The following is a 23097-nucleotide window of genomic DNA, read 5'->3' on the forward strand; positions in this document are numbered from 1 at the left end:
AGTTCTAGGACTGAGGTCTCTGTTTCAGTGCTGCCAAATTGGGAACCACTTCCACCTCTGAGAGATCACCTACATCTTTTGACTGGTGACCATCTTCAAAGTTGGCAACAGAGAATTTCTCTCACATTGAATTCCCATAATTTGAATCTCAAGGAAAATTCAGTCTACTTGAAAGTTTTATCTGATTAGGCCAGACCCAGTGTGGCTAACTTCCCTCTCTTAAAATCATCTCATTTGGAAACTTATTTAAATCTGCTAAATGGACTGAGTGAATATATAAATCATAGATGTGAGGGCTAGGAAAGTGGCATAGTGGTAGAGTGCTTGCCTACCATGCATGAATCCCTAAATTCAATTTCTCAGTATCACACACACAGAAAAACCTGGAAGTGGCGCTATGGCTCAAGTGGTAGACTGCTAGCCTTGCACAAAAGAAGCTCAGGGACAGTGCCCAGGTCCTGAGTTCAAGCCCCAGGACCGGCAAAAACCGGCAAAAAAAAAAAGGAGGTCTTCAGTATTGTTAGTGTCACAAAATACATTAACTATTGAATGTCTTCACAGTAGAGCCTAGTGTTTTGTTTAATAACTTCGAGAAGTTATGTACAAGATACCAGGCCTTAGGGATCTTGAAATGAGTCTATTTCAATGTTGTCATAAAACAGATGAAAATGAAGCTTGAGAGAATAATTCAGAAGTTTAGAATAACAGCATGAATAGGGGCAAAGAGTTTCTGGAGAAGTGGGGTTTCTGAGCTTAGCGAATAGAGAGCTTCACCAGGGAATACTGAGCCATCAGCTTGGAAAAGTGAGGGTGGTGAAGTTGATTAGGTGCTCTCAAATCCAGGGATGGTTAATTTAGGCAGCTTAGTGAGTTAGTGCATGTGGGAAAGATCAAATCTACCCCCATTGAAAAGCAGCATATATGGTCCCAGAGTGTACAAAAGGGCCTTAAAGTTTCCTGGATTGGACGTAACACTTAAATTGTAACCTATAGATATATTCGAGTTTGTTGTGCGCTTATCTATTTCCTTTGTTTGAATTTTGCCTATTTGGAGACAGAGCTCCATCAGTAGCCATGGCTGGCTTCCAACTCACAAACCTCCTTCTTCAACCTCCTTGAAGGCATCTACCGTCACACCCGCCATGCCATCCAGTTTTTGAAATCACCTTTCTTCCCCTTCTTTGGACCAAATGATCAAGGAAGCCAGAGATCACGAACCAAAGTAGTTGGGAAGGGCTGTGGTATCTGTTGACTAAAGGTATCTCTAGCAACAGAATGTGATTGCATCATCGGAATACTGAGCTGTCACAGTCCTCATCCAAAGCAGGATTGTCATAGCAAGTGGTAACACAGAAAATTGTTTCCCAAACCAGTACAAGGCTAGAACATCCTAAAATACAATACAGTTTGCCAAGCGTTGTTCCTACCCTCATCGCACCTCAACATTTTGCAGAAATACCCTCTTTATCGTCCCCCCTCCCCTTCCCTCTCCCCCCCCCCAACTTAGAAGTCTTACCTGAGGGCTGGGAGTGTGGCTTAGTGGTAGAGTGCTTGCCTCAAGCATGCATGAAGCCCTGGGTTCGATTCCTCTGTACCACATAAACAGAAAAAGCCAGAAGTGGCACTGTGACTTAAGTGGTAGAATGCTAGCCTTGAGCAAAAAGAAGCTCAGGGACAGTGCCCAGGCCCTGAGTTCAAGCCCCAGGACTGGCCAAAAAAAAAAAAAAGAAAAAAAAAAGCCTTACCTGATGTTGTTGGCTTGTGCCAGTAATCCTAGCTACTCGGGAGACTCAGATCTGAGAGTCAAGGTTCAAAGCCAGTCAGAGCAGACAAATCTGTGAGACTGTTATCGCCAAATAAATAACAAAAAAAGCCAGAAGTTAGAAGTATGGCACAAGTGGTAGACTGTCTGCCTTGAGCAAACAAAGCTAAGAGAAAGGCCCTGAATTCAAATCAGTGCTCCTGAAAGGGAAAATCCTTCATGGAGAATTCATAATGCAGAATTCAGACTTATATTTCAGAACTGGATCAGAGGAAAATAACAAATCAACTATGATTTCCAGGGTCATAAGACTGCTTGTATTTCTGTTATCCAATGAAAGCAGAAGGCGTGTTTTCTTACAATTCCTACTTTTGTTGATAAAATTTAATACAAACTGCAACCAAAGACAACAGAAAATACAATCAAGGTCTTTCTTGACTCCCAAATCTCAGATGGAGCCCAGAATCTCACGGGACTTAACAGAGGCCACAATGTTTGCTCCTGGCGACAAAGTAGTGATTTGCTATCTATTTACAGCTCTTAGGACATAGGGGATGGGGAATATAAAAGTTTGGAGTTAAGGCCTTTAATGTAGGAATCTGTTGAATTTCTAGATCAAGGGAAATGAAGGCATGGTGTCATAAGTTAAATAATGTCCCCTCAATTTCCATGTCAAGATTCATCTCAGAACCTGTGAATCTGTTACTTTATAAGATAAATGGGACTTCGTAGGTATGGTTAAATTAAGTCAGAAAATAGAGAAATTACTTTTCTGATTAAATGGCTAAGCTTGCTGGGAGCTGGTGGCTCACACCTGTAATCCATAGCTACTCAGGAGGCTGAGATTTCTAAGGATTGCACTTTAAAGCCAGCCCTATCAGGAAAGTCTATGAAACTCTTACCTCTGAACTAACACTTTTAAAAGCCAGAAGTGGAGCTGTGGCTCAAAGTGGTAGAATGCTAACTTGAGCCTAATAGCTCAGGAACAGTGCCCAGACTCTGAGTTCAAGCACCAGACTGGCAAGAAAAGGAAGGAAGGGAGGGAGGAAGGGAGGGGTGCCGGTGGCGGTGGCTCAAGCCTGTAATCCTAGCTACACAAGAGGCTGAGATCTGAGGATCACAGTTCAAAGCCAGCCCAGGCAGGAAAGTCTGTGAGACTCTTACTTCCCATAAACTACTCAGAAAACCAGAAGTGGAGCTGTGGCTCATGTGGTAGAGTGCTAGCCTTGAGCTGAAGAGCTGAGGGACAGTGCCCAGGCCCAGAGTTCAAGCCCCACAACCAAAAAAAAAAAAAAAAAAAAAAAAAAGAAAAAGAAAAAGAAAAAGAAAAGATAAAAAAAGGAAGGAAGGAAGAAAGAGGGAGAGAAAGAGTAATGTAATGTAATTCTTTTTGTTGTTGTTGTTGTTGGTCATAAGGCTTGAACTCAGGGCCTGGGTGCTGTCCCTGAGCTCTTTTGCTCAAGGGTAGTGCTCTACCACTTTGAGCTACAGCACCACTTCCAGTTTTTGACTGGCTAATTGGAGATAAGAGTAGCAGGGGGGGGGGTGAGGTGCTGGGAAGGTGGCTCAGTGGTAGATTGCTTGCCTCACATGCATGAAACCCTGGGTTCTATTCCTCAGTACCACATAAACAGAAAAAGCTGGAAGTGGTGCTGTGGCTCAAGTGGTAGAGTACTAGCCTTGAGCAAAAAGAAGCATTAGGGATGGGGCTTAGGCCCTGGATTCAAGCCCCAGGACTGGCAAAAAACAAAACAAAACAAAAAAAGAGTCTTACAGGGACTTTTCTGCCCAGTCTGGAATAGAACCGCAATCCTTAGATCTCAATCTCCTGAGTAGCTAGGATTACAGGCGTGAACCACCGTGCCTGCCTGTAATAGAATTGTTTTCTTTTTATTTTTGGGGGGGGGGGGGGTCCGGTCGTGGGGCCTGAACTCTGGGCCTGGGCTCTGTCCTTTGGCTCTTCAGCTCAAGGCTAGCGCTCTACCACTTGAGCCACAATGCCACTTCTGGCTTTTTTTTCTTTTTGCTTATGTGGTGCTGAGGAATCGAACCCAGGGCCTCATGCATACAAGGCAAGCCTGAGCCACCTTCCCAGCCCCTGTAATAGAATTCTTTTTTTGGGGGGGGGGTCCAGTCATGGGGCCTGAACTCTGGGCCTGGGTGCTGTCCCTCAGCTCTTCAGCTCAAGGCTAGCACTCTACCACTTGAGCCACAGTGCCACTTCCGGCTTTTTTTTTCTGCTTATGTGGTGCTGAGGAATCGAACCCAGGGCTTCATGCATGCAAGGCAAGTGCTCTACCACTGAGCCACCTTCCCAGCCCCATGTAATAGAATTCTTAAATGCCTCCTGAGAGATGAATCTGCTCAATCAAAATCATATATATTTATGGACTGATAGAAGTATATGGCAACTGGGCACTGATGGCTCAAACCTGTAATCCTGGTTACCCAGAGACTGAGGTCTAAGGATAGAGGTTTGAAGCCAGCCTAGGCAGAAAAGTCTCTGTGAGATTCTTACCTCCAATTAACCACTCAAAAACTGGAAGTGGAACTGTGGCTCAAAGTGGTAGAACACTAGCCTTGAGCAAAAGAGCTCAGGGACAGTGCCAAGACCTTGAGTTCAAGTTCCACAACCGACAAAAAAAGTATATGGCAGTATTTGCCTCTGTAAAAAAGATTTCAAGTATAAAATAAATAAATCTTATTACAGAGGAAATTTAATAGATGAATATTTGCAACTGACTTTTATCCCCTCCATAAAAGAATGCCATTCTTCTCACTAGTAGGTTGCATTACAAATATTATACCCAAGTATTAATACTATATTTTGAATTTTTCAAAAAAATTTACATGGAAGCCAGGTGATGGTGGCTCATGCCTGTAATCCTAGCTACTCAGAAGGCTGAGATCTGAGGATTGTGGTTCAAAGCCAGCCCATGCAGGAAAATCCACGAGACTCATACCTCTAATTAACTACCAAAAAGCTGGAAGTGCAGAGGGGCTCAAGTGGTAGAGTAATAACCTTGAGCATAAAAGAAGCTCAAGAACAATGCTCAAGTCCTGAGATCAAGCTCCAGGACCAGCAATAACAAAATGAGTAGGCCTAATGTAATCCCACTGGTCCCCATATGAGGGATGTATTAGGAGTCAGAGCTCTGAGTGAGAAAGTTATAGAATGATGGAAGCAGAGATTGGAGTGATGCAGCCAGAAGCCAAGAGACCAAGAGATGGTGACTTGAAGCGGGGAGAGGAAGAATAAGGTTTCCTTTGAAGCCTTCAGAAGCAACCAGCCTGACCAGTGAGACCACGGTTGAGATTGATTTGGCACTCTTGGACTCTAAAAGTATAAAATAATAAGTTTGTATTGCATTAAGCCACCAAATTGCTGGTAATTTGTTATAGTACTAAAATGAAACTAATACATGAGAATATAATCAAACAAACCATAGACCATGGGTAATCAAAGTACAATCAAATCCAGCCTGCCACTTGGTGCCAGTGGCTCAGGCCTGTAATTCTAGCTACTCAGAAGACTGAGGTCTAAGGAAAGCAGTTAAAGCATACAAATCCAAGAGACTTATCTCCAAATAACCACCCAAAATCGGGAAGTGAATGCTATTCATATCATCACATTTTTTTTTGGTGCCAGTCCTCCCAGGGCTTGAATTCAGCAGCTTCTCTGCCTTCCCCCAAGGCTAGTACTCTGCCACTTTGAACCATTTCAGACTTCTTTTTTGGGGGGGGGGGTCCGGTCGTGGGGCCTGAACTCTGGGCTTGGGCGCTGTCCATCAGCTCTTCAGCTCAAGGTTAGCACTCTTCCATTTGAGCCAGAGCGCCACTTCTGGCTTTTTTCTTTTTGCTTATGTGGTGCTGAGGAATTGAACCCAGGGCCTCATGCATGCAAGGCAAGCACTCTACCACTGAGCCACCTTCCCAGCCCCATTTCAGACTTCTTGATGGCTAATTGGACATAAGAATATCATATATTTTCCTACCTTCGAACCTGGCTTTGAATCTCTATACTCAGATCTCAGCGTCTTGAGTAGCTAGGACTATAGATGTGAGACATTGGTAGATCTCTTCTGGATAATGCCTTTTTTTTTGTCAGTCTAGCACTCTACTACTTGAACCACAGCAACACTTCTGGCCTTTTCTGAGTAGATTTTTGGCGATTAAGAATCTCATGGACTTTCTTGCTTGGGCTGGATTTGATCTGTGATCCTCAGATTTCAGCCTCCTGAGTAGCTAGGATGACAGCATAAGCCACTGGGGCCTGGCTTTTTTTTTGTCAGTCATGGGGCTTGAACTCTAGCCTTGGGCACTGTCCCTTAGCTCTTCAACTCAAGGCTAGTGCTCTACCACTTGAGCCACAGCACCACTTCTGGTTTTCTGGTGGTTTATTGGAAATAAGAGTCTCATGGACTTTCCTGCCTGGGCTGGCTTTGAACAGTAATCCTCAGATTTCAGCCTCTTGAGTAGCTAGGATTATCTGTGTGAGCTGCCAGTGCCTGGCTTGATATATATATATATATATATATATATATATATATATATATATACATATATATATATATATATATATATATATATATATTTATATTTTTCTGGTCCTGGGAATTGAACTTAGGGCCTAGGCACTCAAGGCTAGCTAGAACTCTATGACTTGAACCCCAGTACCACTTCCTGGAGATTGCATTTTTTAATTACAAGTGCATGTATATTCCAATAAGACAAAAAATGGATTTTTGAAGACAGGGATGGTAGTGCATAGTTTAAGCTCAGCATTCGGAAGATAGAGAAGGGGCAAGGCCCCAAATTCAAGGCCCCTAGTACTGAGAGAGGGGGGGGGGAGAAATTTTCTGAATAAGAAAATTTATTGAACACTAAACTATTTTGCTGTTAGGTTTGTTGCAGACACAATAATGTTTCGTAATAAATCTAACTTGTTACAAGGAAAAATAGTGCCTACATTTGACATAGTGCAGTTCAGTCATTCAATAAGCAACTTTTCTTGAATAATAAAGCAACGCCAAATTGCTTTAATGACTTACTGTCCTGTTAAAAATTAAAACAAAAAATCAAGACTCACATTCATACATAAAGTTGAAGTGAATCTATTTCCTGAACTCAAATTATACTTCCAGCAGTGCTTTTTAGGACCTCCATGCAAGGGTAAAGGAAACGTCTATGTTTCAAACTCAATCTAATTGTATGATTGAGAAGCTTCTACCTAAATTTTGATTAGAAGTCATTAATTTGCAATACAGGAGCATATTAAAAGGCAAATAACTTCTATTCCTACATTACAAAAAGAGACAGACAAATATCCAAAGAATAATATAACTGGGCACCAGTGGCTCACACCTGTAACCTTAGCTAGTCAAGAGGATGAGATCTGAGGATAGAGGTTCAAAGCTAGCTTGAGCAGGGAAGTCTGGTAATCTTATTTCCAATTAATCACAAAAAGCAAGAAATGGAGCTGTGGCTCAAAGTGGTAGGTTGCTAACTTGAGAACAAAAGCTCAGGGGCATTGCCTAGACCTTGAGTTCAAGCCCCAGGACTGGCAAAAAAAAAGAAAAAAAGAATAATGCAATAGAATTCTTAATTGCCTTCTAAGACATGAATTTGCTCAAAAAAAAAAAAAAAACCCATATGCTTGTGGATTGATAGAAGTATATGGCAGCCAGAAGCAGATGGCTCATGCCTGTAATCCTAGCTACTCAGGGGATTGAGAACTAAGGATGGCGGTTTGAAGCCAGCTTGGGCAGGAAAGTTCGAGACTCTTGTGTGTGTGTGTGGGGGGGGGGGGTTTGAACTCTGAGCTTGGGCACTGTCCCTCAGCTCTTCAGCTCAACGCGAGCGCTCCACCACTTGAGCCATAATGCCCCTTCCGGTTTTCTAGTGGCTTTACTGGAGGTAAGTCTCGTGGAGTTTCCTGCCCGGCATGGCTTTGAACTGTGATCCTCAGATCTCAGCCTCTAGAGTAGCTAGGATTACAGGCGTGAGCCACTGGCGCCTGGTAGTTCGAGACTCTTATCTCCAATTAACTGCCAAAAAAAACCCCGGAAATGGCACTGTGGCTCAAAGTAGTAAAGCGGTAGCTTTGAGCAAAAGAGCTCAGGGACAGAGCCCAGGACCTGAATTCAAGCCTCAGGACCAACCAAAAGAAAAAAAAAATTAGAGATGATTGACCCACCTATGTATAGTCCTTTGTTATACCAGGTTTTGCATATACATGTATGTATATGATTAAATATATTCATAAGCGCATAGAACTATAAATAACTTAGAAATATCAAAGATGCCACAGTTTAAAAAGTCAAGGCTCATATAACCAAGAGATAGAACTTCTGCAGGCTCAGGGCGGTGCCGGAGCATGTTAGCTTGAGGGACTTCCCGGAAGTTTCCTCCGACAGGACTGCGACAAGTGTCGGCAGCTGAGAGAAGAGGTGGGACTCGTGTGACGTCACTTGTACGCGACGATAGTCGCGTAGTTTGCAGTTGGCTCCTGTGAACTATGCCGAAAGTAGTGTCTCGGTCGGTCGTGTGCTCCGACACCCGGGACCGAGAGGAATATGACGACGGCGAGAAACCCCTCCATGTCTACTATTGTTTGTGCGGCCAGATGGTCCTGGTGCTGGGTGAGTAGACGGGAATGGACGGCGTCTCCAAGGAGACGGCATTTTGCGGCTGTATTGGAGGCACTGCTCATTAAAAGGCGGGCGGACTTTTCCTTCTGTCAAAATCCTCCCTACACATTCTGGGCCGTTGCTATTTTTTCTGTGTTCTGACTAACTCCATCATTCTGTATTTAGACCTTCCTCAAAACTAAAGTCTTCTTCCAGAAAAAAAAATATAATGATGTACATATAGCTCCCTCTTAGTTTCCTCTCTTCTTCAAGAACTACCTACTGTACAAACTTCGGGACTTTCCTATTGGGCATAAAGATAATGTAATAGCTCTCATTTTATAATAAATAAAAGCTTCTTGATCTCGGCCAGCTATCATCTCACTGGAGCTTGAACTCATGGCCTGGGCGCTCTACCACTTGAGCCACAGCTCCACTTCTACTCTTTGGTGGTTAATTGGAGGTAAGAGTCTCATGGACTTTCCTGCCTGGTCTGGTTTTGAACCTCGACCCTTATCTAAGGGTCAGCCTTCAGATTAACTAGGATGTACAGGAATGAGCTTCCTGCATCCGACCCTTTTTGTTTCCTTCTATTTCTTTTTTAAAATTTTCTTGTAAAAAGTGAGGGGTTATAGTTACATAAGTCAGGTAATGAGTACATTTCTTTTTGAACAGTGTCACCCCTTCCCTCATTTTCTCCTACTTTTTCCCCTCCAACCCCCCCCCAATTCATTTCCAACATATTCATTGTTTCTTTTATAGTAAAAGTTTTGAAAAAGGGTTTCCAACTTGTTGCAGACTTCCCCTCCTCCCTTACCATCCAAACCTTATTTTTCAACTTTTACTAACTGAACTCCATTTCACCAGTGCTTTTTGTTGTTTGTTTGACATAGTATCTCACCTGTGTACATAAACTTAGCCTCAAAATCATAATCTTTCCTCTGTAGCCCCACAAATTCTGGGATTACAAGCATGCACCACCACATGCAGCCAGTGCTTTTTTTTTTTTTGTCAGTCATGGGGCTTGAACTCTGGCCCTGGGTGCTGTCCCTCAGCTCTTCAGCTCAAGGCTAATGCTCTACCACTTAAGCCACAGCGCCACTTCCAGTTTTTTCTGCTTATGTGGTGGTGAGGAATCGAACCCAGGGCCTCATGCATGCAAGGCAAGTACTCTACCACTAAGCTACATTCCCAGTCCCCAGATGCTCATCTCTGACTTGTACCTTTTCTCAAACTCTAGCTGCCTGTTAAACATTTCCAATTGTAGGTCTTGTAGGCCTGGGAAATAAAATTTAATTCATGATTCCTGTTTCTGCCCTCCAGTTGCTACTATTGTAATCTTCCTTGTAGATATGGTGGTATTGTTATTCTGTCAGTGTTTCACAGCAGAGAGCACACAAGCTAATAGGCAAACTGCCTGATGGTCTCTAACTCCCTTCTCTACATTCTCCATTAATCTCACATCATTCTGACCACTTGACTATATATACCCTGTGATCTTTTCGATACTTAATTTGTATCTTGCCAGTTTCTTTTTCCTGCTTTACAACTATTCCTGATATAGTTTATGTCTGTTTTCAGTGAAGAGTCCTCTATATATCTATCCATCTATATCTATCCATCTTTTTTTTGGTTGGTCATGGGACTTGAACTCTGGGTCTGGGCACTGTCCCTCAGCTCTTCAGCTGAAGGCTAGCACTCTGCCACTTGAGCCACAGCACCACTTCCAGTTTTTGGAGTGGTTTATTGGAGGTAAGAGTCTCACAAACTTTCCTGCCTGGGCTGGCTTTGAACTGTGATCCTCAGATCTCAGCCTCCTGAGTAGCTAGGATTACAACAGGTGTGAGCCACCAGTGCCCAGCTTCTATCCATCTTTCTATAGACACAAATATATGGTAATAATTATAATGTAAAGTAATAGATTTCAGTGTATTAAAGGCCCCACTCTCACCCTTCCCTGTGTCCTTTTAAGGTTGACCTCTGTCTTAAGAGGCTAACACAGAAGGGTAAATGAAATCTCCATAAAACCTAGAGATGAGATGGTGAAACTCCTCTTTGGATCCTGTCTGGAGTTACAGCTGAAAAACAAATAAACACATAAAGGCCCCACTGAAAATGTCTGTTTTCAGCTCAAGATATTTTTCAGTGACTTTCGTGACCAAATCTTTCTCCATTCCTACAGATTGTCAGTTAGAGAAATTACCCATGAGGCCCCGAGACCGATCTCGTGTGATTGATGCTGCCAAACATGCCCACAAGTTTTGTAACACAGAAGATGAGGAAACTACATACCTCCGGAGGTAAGGGAATAATGCTCCCTCTGTAGGATTTTTCTGTTGTGTTGGGGTCTATTAAGAAGGATATAAATATCTCATGTAGTATTGAATGTTTTTTACTATCATTGGACTTAATATTTTTGACATTTGTGGTAGTTCTTAAATTCTCAATACAGCAAAAGTCTTTAGTACTTTGTGAAATGGTGCTGAGATGGGATTCTGTTGCCATTTGGTTAAAAATTATAGGTGTGAATGATAATCTCCTGGAGTATAGGTCTTAGTTCTATGAATAAGGAACAATCTTTAGTGTTTAAGAGCTCTGTCAGGAAACATGCTACCTATTGTGACAGTAAGAAATTTAGAACAAACAAAATGCTATGAGAAAATAGATGGGAGTGGGTCTTTTAGCCAAATGGTGGTCAGGATAGGCTTGAAAAGATAGTGTGACATTTGTGGTTGACCTGAAATCGTATTCCACTGGGTAGATGAGGGGGAATAGAACATTCCATTCAGGAAGAAGGATTAGGGAAGTATTAAAATAATCAAACATGGTGTGCTTGGGAAATTTGAATGGTTCTTTGTGGGCAGAACATAGGTTACTGTTTTATAAGGAAAGGGTTCATGCATACTGGGGTGAGGACTGAGTACAGTTGACAGTTTGCACTTAATTTGTAAACTTTTAAGAGCTGTTTTCATTTTTTTAAAGCAGGGTAGGGACATGATCAGGTCTGTTATAGATTTGGGAGTCCTTCATATGTATAATGGGGAATTGAAACCTATGAGAGGATAAAGCTAACAGAGACAGCGTGAGAGGACTGAAGATTTAAAAAGCATACTAAAAAGCTGGGCGCTGGTGGCTCATGCCTGTAATCCTAGCTACTCAGGAGGCTAGCTCTGAGGATCTTGGTTCAAAGCTAGCCCAGGCAAGAAAGTCCGTGAGACTCTTATCTCCAATAAACTATCAGAAAATCAGAAGTGGCACTGTGGCTCAAGTGGTAGAACACTAGCCTTGAGCTAAAGAGCTGAGGGACAGTACCCAGGCCCAGAGTTCAAGCTCCCCTGACTGACCAAAACAAAACAAGACAAAACAGAAAAACCACCAAAAAGCATATTAAGCATTAGGACTGAACCAAGAAAACCTAATTGGTGTGGAAAACAAGAGTTTTAAAGGGTGTGTTGGGAGGAAGTTTCATCAATAGGCACCAATGCTCTAGATAATGCTATGGAATTACTTTCATCCATTAATTCTAAAATATTTCATTTATTGGGCTCCTACTGTATGCCAGGTTCTGTCCTAGAAGCCTGGAATATACTATGCTAGAGCTGCCATGGTAAAGTACCCATGAACCAGGTCTCTGCCTCCCAATCCCCAGGAGTGAGCCATACCCCAATCCTCTTGTCAGATAAGGACACTTGTCATATTGGATTAAGGGTCCATCCAACTCCAATCCAATCTCTTAATCAAATTAGCAATAATTTTAAATAGTAGTTTTTCATTATTGTGTGGTAATAAAAGTTGGGTTACCAGGCAAGTTGCAAACAAGCTATTGAAAATATTTTCACCAGCACCTGGCTCTTTGGTCTTTTTTTTTTTTTTTTGTCATGCTTGAACTCTGGGCCTGAGCGCTGTCCCTCAGCTCTTCAGCTCAAGGCGAGCACTCTACCACTTGAGCACTCTACCACAGCGCCACTTCTGGTTTTCTAGTGTTTTATTGGAGATAAGAGTTTCAGGGACTTTCCTGCCTGGGCTGGCTTTGAACCGCGATCCTCAGCCTCTTCAGTAGCTAGGATTATAGGCGTGAGGCACCGGGTGCCTGGCCCCTGGTCTTTTTACCTCTAGTTTTGGTCTCCTCCAGTTTATCTAATATTGCTTAAATCATCTAAAGTGCACATATATCACATCTTTCAGTGGCTCTTGATTACTTTCAGAAGTGCTTTTCAAACATTTTTAGACAGCAAAAAACATTCTTCAGTAAAATTCTTATCCAGAAGTATAAACAAACAAGATTGATGAGCTGGAAACTGCTGCCTCCACCCACCTTCCTCTATGTGGTTTCATTTAGGGATCTGTTTTTAAAATCCTGTTCCCAGATGGGGGTGTAGCTTAGTGGTAAAGTGCTTGCCTATCATGTATGAAGCCCTGGGTTTGATTCCTTAGTACCATATAAACAGAAAAAGCTGGAAGTGGCGCTGTGTCATAAGTGGTAGAGCTCTTTCTTTGAGCAGAGGGAGGCTCAGGGCCAGTGCCCAGACCCTGAGTTCAAGCTCCAGGACTGACAAAAACAAAACAAACTCCCTGTTTTCTCCACCCCATTGCCTGTCAATCACCATTCTACTCTGCCTTTCTGTTTGACAGGTTTTTTTTTTTGTTTTTTTTTTTTAAGATTTTTACGAATAAATGAGGCCATGCAGTAGTTCCCTTTCTGTGTCTGATTTTTTTTTTGGGGGGGGGGTCCCAGTCATGGGGCCTGAACTCTGGGCCTGGGCACTGTCCCTCAGCTCTTCAGCTCAAGGCTAGCGCTCTACCACTTGAGCCACAGTGCCACTTCTGGCTTTTTTCTTTTTGCTTATGTGGTGCTGAGGAATCGAACCCAGGGCCTCCTTCCCAGCCCCTCTGTGTCTGATTTTATTCATTTAGCACAGTATCTTCTAGGTTTGTTCATGTTATCATAAATGTAGGGTGTAAGACCAAATAAAACATGTATATGTGCACTCACACACATTTTTTTGGCAGTCTTGGGATTTGAAGTCAGTGTCACACTTTCTAGGTAGTGCTGTACAACTTGAACCATGTCCCTAGCCTCTAAGCTACATTTTTTTTTTTTGGTTGGGAGGAGGGAGGTTGGTTGTGGGACTTGAACTTGGGGCCTGGGCACTGTTCCTGAGCTCTTTTTGCTCAAGGCTAGTGCTCTATCACATTGAGCCACAGTGCCACTTCTGATTTACTGAGAGTTAATTGGGGAGATAGGAGTCTCCCAGACTTTCTTGCCTGGACTGGCTTTGATCTGCAGTCCTCAGATCTCAGCTTCCCGAGTAGCTTGAAATACAGGCATGAGCCACCGCCATCCAGCAACACTGTCTATTTTTTCAGACTGGATGATAGAGGACAAGTGGGGAAGATATTTCCTTATCATTTTATTTATACTTGTGTTATACCATGTGTATATTGACTACCTAAAATTGAAACCATGGGGCTGGGAAGGTGGCTTAGTGGTAAAGTGCTTGTCTAGCATGTGATCCTCAGTACCACATAAACAGAAAAAATGGGAAGTGGAGTTGTGTCTCAAGTGGTAGAGTGCTAGCCTTGAGCAAAAGAAGCTCAGGGTCGGTGCCCAGGCCCTGAGTTCAGTCTCAGGACTGACAAAACAAAACAAAAAAACCAACAAGGGGTGGGGAGTGAGGTGACTGGTTCAGAAGCAGTTGTTAAAATAGTTCAGGGAAATGATAATAGTGGCAGATTCAAGAAGTTCCCTTCTCCCCCTTTTTTTTTTTTTTTTTTTTTTTTTGGGTCCGGTCATGGGGCCTGAACTCTGGGCCTGGGCGCTGTCCCTCAGCTCTTCAGCTCAAGGCTAGCGCTCTACCACTATGAGCCACAGCACCACTTCCGGCTTTTTGCTTTTTGCTTATGTGGTGCTGAGGAATCGAACCCAGGGCCTCGAGCATGCAAGGCAAGAGCTCTACCATTGAGCCACCTTCCCAGCCCTCTCCCCCCTTTTTTAAAGGTAACAAAGAGTTTATTTAATAAAGGCCACTCATTGAGGAAACTGGTAGTCCCTTTTTCCTTTTTTCCCCCTTTGAGTTAAAACTCTTCAGATTTGTTGATAAAGTAAGTGAGAGATTGGAAAAGAGAAGAATCAAGCTTGAGTCCCATTAAGTCATTTGTTAAATGAAATTGAGTTGTTTTATCTATGTATTGGTTATGTAAGGCAGTGTTATATGGGCTCTTGTGCTTGACTGCCTGGACTTAGATTATGACCTTGCGCAAATCATATAATTTGTACTTAGGTTCCTCTATCTATGAAATGGGAATAATAATATGACGTACACAACAAGGTTGTTGTAAGGATGTAATGAGTTAATACTTGTGTATATTTTAGAGTAGCTCCTGATGTATGGTGAAAACTATGTAATTAGCTCTCTGCATTTGTGGCAGATGGGTTCTAGGACCTCTTAGATGTTCAAGTCCCTTATAGATAATGAGCTATATAATGTGTGTGCTGTGGGAAGTTGGGAGGGGAAAAACTGGGAGAGAATGAGGGAGGGGGTGACACTGTTCAAAAGGAAATGTACTCATTATCTGACTTATGACCATAATCCCTCTGTACATCACCTTTACAATAAAAAATTTAAAAAATGGCCCAACAATTGCATGTAACCCACTCAAATTCTCCTGAATATTTTAAATCATCTTTATATGACTTACATAGAATACAATGTAAGTTGTAAATGCTATGCAAATAACTATTGTTTAGGGAATAATGACAACAAAAATCTGTCCATGTTCAGTACTGGAACAATTTTTTGTTTTGATCTGCTCTTAGTAAATCTATAGCTGCATAGCCCATGGATGGTGAAGACTGATTATGTAAAGTGGTAGCTATTTATCATTGTTATTATGACTCTAATTGTCATTGTATTTATTAATTACATCTTCCTCTGCTAGAGAAGTATCTGATTTGTATTAGGAACTCAATAAATGCTTGTGAAGGTAGGAAGGAATGCAGGATCTTTAACATTAGTATACATGTAACCAGTTGATCTGTATAATAAACTCTAGAACTTTCAGCATGATTGAATGAGTGATGAAGAAGTGAAGAGAATAAGATGGTAAGGCTGATTGGTTATAAGACTTGTCCTAGCCAGGTGCTGGTGGCTCATGCCTGTATTCCTAGCTACTCAGGAGGGCTGAGATCTGAGTATCCTGGTTCAAAGCTAGCCGGTTCAAAGCCAGCCCGGACAGGAAAATCTGTGAGACTCTTATCTCCAATTAACCATCAGGAAATGAAATGGCATTGTGGCTCAAGTGGTAGAGTGCTAGCCTTCTGCTGAAGAGCTGAGAGACAACGCCCAGGCCCAGAGTTCAAGCCCGATGACCGACAAAAGAAAGAAAGAAAGGAAGAAAGAAAGAAAGAAAAAGATTTGTCCTACCTTATTATGTTTTTACTTCCATTTTCTGTGCAGACCTGAAGGCATTGAACGACAGTACAGGAAGAAGTGTGCAAAGTAAGTATGAAAAGTGTGGCATAAGGTGGTAGAAATTATTTAATGAAAATTCTCAGTTGTGTCTCTATCTTTATAATCTTAACTTTCAAACCAAATACCAGTATGTTTCCCACACATTAAAAAAAATGAGGGAGCCAAACACTGGGGGGCTCACACCTATAATCTACCTATTCAGGAGGCTAAAATCTGAGGATCAAGGTTCAAAACCAAGTCAGGACAGAAAAGGCTGTGATAACCTGATCTATAATTCCAATAAAAAAGAGAGAAAAAAGCTAAGTGAAAGTATGAGGCACTGCATTCAAGTCCTAGTGCTGGCACAAAAAGAGGAGAAGGTGGGGAGGGGAAGAGAAGGAGAAAGAGAAAGAAGAGAGGGAGAGAAGGGAGAGGAAGAAGGGAAGGTGTATTTTAACTTTATTGCATTAAGGAAATTGCTTTTATCCTATCAATAGTATATGTGCTGTGGAAGTGAGCCTATCTTAATAGGTTTTTGTTTACCTCAGAAGTATAATAATGACCAGCCCAGCCAAAAAATGACAATTACTACAGGTTTTAGATTTGCAGTTGATCACTGCAATTTTTTTTTTTTTTTTTGCTGGTTGTGGGGCTTGAACTCTGGGTTTGGGCTCTTTCCCTGCCCTCTTCAGCTCAAGGCGAGTGCTCTACCGCTTGAGCCACAGCACCACTTCCAGTTTTCTAGTGGTTTATTGGAGATAAGAGTCTCACGGACTTTCTTGCCTGAGCTGGCTTTGAACCGTGATCCTCAGATCTCAGTCTTCTGAGTAGCTAGGATTACAGGCATGAGCCACCGGCGCCCCGCTGCAATAGAACCTTTTTAACTCCCTCCTGATGATGCAAAATAAAATAGAAAATATTTGACAAAGATGCCCAAACCAGGCACCCAGACACCTGTGAAGGATGGTAGAAATTTTTACTACAAAGCTATAAATAACACAAACCATCCCCAAACATGGGTAATGATAACAATCACTTAGGATGCTGATTAAAATGACAGATGTCCAGGCTTCATCAGCTACATGTGCTAAATCAGGATCTTCTGGGAGGGACCTAGGAAACTGATGAGCAATTTTAACATTCACTCCAAGTCATTCTTACCCAGTTGTTTTGGGAAACATGGGGAAGAGCCAATCATTAGTTTATGCCAGAAGCAAAAGTGTTCCTGGAATCTGAGCACACTTTGTAAAACACTGGGGATTTGGAATTAGAAGTCTTCCAGTGCTTCGCTCTGCCTTTGCAGGTGTGGACTGCCGCTCTTCTACCAGTCTCAACCAAAGAATGCTCCTGTGACCTTCATTGTGGATGGAGCAGTAGTGAAGTTTGGTCAGGGTTTTGGGAAAACAAATATATATACTCAAAAGCAAGAGCCTCCTAAGAAGGTAATTATTATCAAAAGAAACAGACTAGATTTAGCTTCTATTTTATTTTTATGTAATGCTGAAACTCAAACCTAGGTCCTTTGTGCATGCTAATCAAGCATCACTGAGCTATATCCCAGCCACCAAATTTTTTTTTTTTTTTTTTGTCGGTCGTGGGGCTTGAACTCTGGGCCTGGGCACTGTCCCTCAGCTCTTCAGCTCAAGGCGAGCGCTCTACCACTTGAGCTACAGCGCCACTTCCGGTTTTCTGGTGGTTTATTGGAGATAGGAGTCTCACGGTCTCTCCTGCCCAGGCTGGCTTTGAACCGCGATCCTCAGATCTCAGCCTCCTGAGTAGCTAGGATTACAGGCGTGAGCCACCAGCGCCCGGCTTCAGCCACCAAATTTTAAAATAAGGGTATAGTACACAAGAAACTTCCCTTCATGGCTGCATTCTTTTAGTGAATGATTTTTTTGTGTGTGTGCATAAGCAAAGTTGTCACACCTGTTATGTGTTTATTTTTCTATAGTTGGCTTGTAAGGTTAGAAATTGTATGTTTTTAAAATTTTCTTTATTTCCTTCAGAGTTGCTTCTTTTTCTAGTGTAAATAATTTAGTACTGAATGAATTATGCTATTTTTTTTCCAGCCATGGGTCTTGAAGTCAGGGACTGGGCACTGTCCCTGAACTTTTTTGCTCAAGACTAGCACTCTTATCACTTTTGAGCATTGAGCCACAACTCCACTTCTGGTTTTCTTCTGATTAATTGGAAATGAGTCTCATGGGTTTTCCTGCCCAGGTTGGCTTTGAACTGTGATCCTCAGATCTCAGCCTCCTGAGTAGCTAGGATTATAGGCACAAGCCACTGGTGCTTGGCTGAATTATGCTATTTTTTTGATGAGCAAATGTTATAAAAATATACTGTACATAAAAACATTGGCAATTTAAAATAGTCTGTCTCTAAGAGGAAGGTGTGTCCAACCTCCTCCCCTTAGTCCTGCACACGGGTATGTGCGTGTGCGTGCACACACATACCTGGTTCATGGATCCTTTGGGGATGACTTAGCCTGACTCCTCTTCCTGCTATTCCAGGTGATGATGACCAAGAGGACTAAAGACATGGGCAAGTTCAGCTCTGTTACCGTGTCTACCATTGATGAAGAGGAAGAAGAGATTGAGGCTGTAAGTGCTTCTGTTCTCAATGGATTTGAAATTGGGGGCTGAGAGGAAAGGGACCTCAGGAGCCAGAGCTTCAGCATAGGAGAATAACTAGAGACTTTGCTTTCAGACTTCCTCTCTGCTCATATGACACTGGGATAGTGTATTTCTCTGCATCTCAGGGACATCTGTATAGTGAGAACAAGGGAATTAAATTTTATTGATCTCTCTTTAATTATTTATTTTATTTTTTTGTTTATGTGGTACTGAGGATTGGAACCAAGGGCCTCATGGATACTAGGCAAGCACTCTGCCACTAAGCCACGTTCCTAGCCTCTCTCTAATTTGAAAAACTAGTAGAATAAATGCTTTTAGGACTCTTCTAGTCAGCTCTAATGCTTTGTCTGTCCTTCGCAGTAGCACCAGTCCTCCCCCCTTTTTTTTGTTGGTTGTGGGCAAGTGCTCTACTGCTTCAGCCACAGCACCACTTATGGTTTTCTAGTGGTTAATTGGAGATAAGAGTCTCATGGACTGGGGCTGGGAAGGTGGCTCAGTGGTAGAGTGCTTGCCTTGCATGCATGAGGCCCTGGGTTCGATTCCCCAGCACCACATAAGCAAAAAGAAAAAAAAGCCGGAAGTGGTGCTGTGGCTCAAGTGGTAGAGCCTTGAGCTGAAGAGCTGAGGGACAGCGCCCAGGCCCAGAGTTCAGGCCCCACGACTGGACCCAAAAAAAAGAAAAAAGAGTCTCATGGACTTTCCTGACCAGGCTGGCTTTGAACTGTGATCCTCAGATCTCAGCCTCCTGAGTAGCTAGGATTATAGGTGTGAGCCACAGGCGCCCAGCACCAGTTCCCTTTCTGATAATTCAGTAGAATGTTGTAGATAGAGAGGCATTATCTGTTGAATATATAAATCAGTAAACATAATGCAGCATTTAAACAGAATCAAGGTAAAAAAATCATATGATCATCTCAACTGATGAAGAAAAAACCTTTGACAGAATTGAACAGCTTTTATGATGAAAGTTCCAAAGAAACTAGGAATAGAAGGAATGTACCTCAGCATATAAATGCTGTATGTGACAGACTGATAGCCAACATACTAGATGGGGAAAAACTAAATTCATTTTCTCTATAATTAGGAATAGAATGAAAGAATTCCTTGCTACAGCAATAGGGAAGAAAAAGAGATAAGAAAAAGAAAAACAGGAAAAATAAGAGCAAGTATTGTCAAATGGTACTACATGAAATTTAAATGGTTTCTGCACAGCAAAAGAAACAATAACCAGAACCAAGAGACCACCTACAGAAAAGGAAACAACCTTTGCAAGCTAGTTAACAAGAAAAGGATTAATATCCAGTATATATAAAGGACTCAAAAAAAAATAGTAGAACTGGGCACCAGTGGCTTATGCCTGTAGTCCTAGCTACTCAGGAGGCTGAGATCTGGGAATCATGGTTCAAAGCTAGGAGACTCTTTTTTTTTTTTTTTTTTTTGGTTGGTCGTGGGGCTTGAACTCTGGGCCTGGGCACTGAACTCTGGGCCTGGGCGCTGTCCCTCTGCTCTTCAGCTCAAGGTGAGTGCTTTACTGCTTGAGCCACTTCCGGTTTTTCGAGTGGTTTATTGCAGATAAGAGTCTCACGGTCTTTCCTACCTGGGCTGGCTCTCTGCTCCCAGAGACTCTTATCTCCAATTAACCACCAGAAAACTGAAAGTGGCGCTGTGGCTCAAGTGGTAGAGTGCTAGCCTTGAACAGCTGAGGGACAGCACTCAAGCCCACAGTTCAAGCCCCACAACCAACAAAAAAAAGAAAAGAAAAAAAATCTGTATGGGCTGGGAATGTGGATCAGTGATAGAGTGCTTGCCTAGCAGGTGTGAAGCCCTGGGTTCGATTACTCAGGGACAATGCCCAGACCCTGAGTTCAGTCCCCAGGACTGGCAAAACACACACACACACACACACACACACACACACACACACACACACACACACACACACACACACACACACACACACACACACACACACACACACACACACACACACACACACACACACACACACACACACACACACACACACACACACACACACACACACACACACACACACACACACACACACACACACACACACACTGTATCTCACCCCTGTCTCACACACACACACACACACACACACCACTAAGATTGTATCTCACCCCTGTCAGAATGGCAATCATCAAAAAACAAACCAACAACAAATGCTGGCAAGGATGTGAAAGGAAAAGGGGGATCCTCTTACATTGTTAATGGAAATGTAAACTAAGTACAACCACTATGGAAATTAATATAGAGGATTTCTCAGAAAAATGCAAGTAGACCTTCCTTGTGACCCTAACATACTGCTCCTGGGTATATATCAGAAGAAGTGTAAATCAATATACAAGAAGGAAACCTGTGTCCATGTTTAAGCTTGCCATTTTGTTCACAATAGCCCAATTGCAGAATCAGCCAAGGTACCCACCAACTGATGAATGGGTAAAGAAAATATGGTACATAGGTACAGTATAATACTATTCAACTATTAGGGAAAAAAATAAAATTACAAGGAACTAGACAGAGCTGGAGATCATGTTGAGCAAGATAAGCCAAGCTGAAAAAGCCAAACAGCACATTTGAGGAATCTAGACTTGAAAGACACACACACACACACACACACACACACACACACACACACACACACACACACACACACATACACACACACACTCATATACTTTTTTACATACATAACACTTGATTGTAACTATGTGACTAGGCGGATGTGGGGGGACAGCAGAGAATATTGAAGGGGAATAATAGCAAAATGGGTTGTGTCTATGTATGAAAACAGCATAAGGAATCTCATTGGGAAACATTGAATAATAGGGGGTATGGCATAGGAGAAGAGATCAATAGAGATTATTCTGATTATGCTATAATAAATTACATGTACGTGTGAACTAAAGACTGAAACCAGAACTCCAGATTATTGAACAAATGAATTGTTGAAAGAACAGAGGTGTGCCATTTTAGTCATGATGTCCTGACTTGGACAGTATAAATTGCTGCATCAGTCTTCATTGTAATTCCTCAGTGAGAACACTGGGTAAAGTGTTTTTCTTTTATTCAGAGGGAAGTTGCTGATTCCTATGCACAAAATGCCAAAGTGATTGAAAAACAGTTGGAGCGCAAAGGTATGAGCAAGAGGCGACTGCAAGAGCTGGTGAGTGGAGTGGAGTTGAAAGACACTGGGAGCTTCATAGTTTGTATTTCTTGTTTTGAGTGAGCACATATGCTTGCATACAGTTGTTTAGTAGTTATGGCTATCGAACAAGTGTTATAAGTTATGAGCCTAGCCCCTGCAGTCACTACTACAAAGCAGAGTATTCTGGGAGGTGCTGGGGTCTCTGGAATGATGGCATTTTGAGCTGTTGCCTTGATTCACCTACAAATAGGTTTTTCATACAAATATCATTACTCTGTCAATTTGATGTAAAAGTTGCTGTTTAGTCTCAGTTTTCTCATGTATTATAGAATCAGAAAGATTGGAAAAGAAAGATTAGAATCTGTTGTTACAGATTCATAAAGATTTCAGAACCACTTCTAGTTTGTATGCTTAATGAACATGAAGGGAGAGTGCTGAGGGCAGTTTGAATAAGGCAAGAAAAATAAGAATTCTGTGTGATGTATTTGAGAATACAGTTTTCCCCCTCATTCCATTCCAGGCTGAACTGGAAGCCAAGAAAGCAAAAATGAAGGGGACCCTGATTGACAACCAGTTTAAGTGACCAGGATCTTTCTCTGAGCCCAGACTTGAGGCAAGCACTTAAATCATGAAGAAAAAATAGCTTTTTTATTACATAGATTGATTTCTGTTTATGCCCCAGGAGAAGGATTTACTTTGCTTCCCATTCACTCCTATATTTAGTGTGGTCTTCAAGTCCATTTGACCTGCTTTTCTAGGAGATGGATTAGTCTTTGTGTAAGATTTCTATGCTATGATTTTGTCTATTTGATGTAAATTTCTTCAGCTGTGTAGAAACTCTTATTAATTCATCAATTTTTTTCTAGTTTCTAAGGTGGCTTATTTTTATTCCTTTTTCAAAATGAATTCATATGAAAACAGACTCTGAATAGCCTAAGGACCCCGTTATTGGTAAAGCCAAAAATCTGATTTTTAAAAAGGTTTTTACTATTCTGAATTGTGGATTTTTAAAAATATATATTATTGAGTTTATTAAAAATTTTCATTGTGATACTATTTCATTTTGAGAAGTGCAATGTATAACATGTGCATAGGGAACACCCTATAGTATATCTGTGGTTACATTTCTACATATTTTCTTTGTCCTTAGATACTAATCCTAACCATTTTAACATCTGGTTTAAGTTACATATTTTGCTTTATCTATAAGATTGCTGAGTGCTGGTGGCTCACGCCTGTAATCCTAGCCATTCAGGAGGCTGAGATCTGAGGATCACGGTTCAAAGCCAGCTCAGGCAGGAAAGTCCTTGAGACTCTTCTCTCTCATTAACCACAAGAAAACCCTGTGGCTCAAAGTGGTAGAGCACTAGCTTTGAGTGAAAGAACTCAGAGATAGTGCTTACATCCTGCATCCAAGCCTCATGACTGACAAAAATTTAAAAAAAAA

The 23097-nt window shown here is 41.9% G+C and overlaps 1 protein-coding gene and 1 non-coding gene across 4 annotated transcripts; both read left to right on the plus strand.

Moving 5' to 3' along the window:
- Positions 1-8248: 8248 nt before the first annotated feature.
- Steep1 (STING1 ER exit protein 1) lies at positions 8249-22689 on the plus strand. Of its 3 annotated transcripts, none has more exons than XM_070039830.1 (7): positions 8249-8403; positions 10574-10691; positions 15849-15890; positions 17146-17284; positions 18356-18445; positions 21576-21668; positions 22171-22689. In XM_070039830.1, exons 1-7 carry the CDS (start codon positions 8280-8282, stop codon positions 22231-22233), a joined length of 669 nt encoding a protein of 222 aa, XP_069895931.1. In that variant the 5' UTR covers positions 8249-8279; the 3' UTR covers positions 22234-22689. The 3 variants fall into 3 exon arrangements, with proteins under 3 accessions (XP_069895931.1, XP_069895933.1, XP_069895932.1); XM_070039832.1 differs by having other exon boundaries at positions 21576-21639; XM_070039831.1 differs by lacking the exon at positions 15849-15890.
- Positions 10351-10471, plus strand: LOC138840583 (small nucleolar RNA SNORA26). The gene has a single exon (XR_011376143.1). It is a non-coding gene; the product is annotated as a small nucleolar RNA SNORA26 (small nucleolar RNA).
- Positions 22690-23097: the final 408 nt, after the last annotated feature.

This window comes from Dipodomys merriami, unplaced genomic scaffold, assembly GCF_024711535.1.
Source record: "Dipodomys merriami isolate MVZ:Mamm:240054 unplaced genomic scaffold, mDipMer1.0.p SCAF_3, whole genome shotgun sequence".
Classification (NCBI taxonomy): Eukaryota; Metazoa; Chordata; class Mammalia; order Rodentia; family Heteromyidae; genus Dipodomys; species Dipodomys merriami.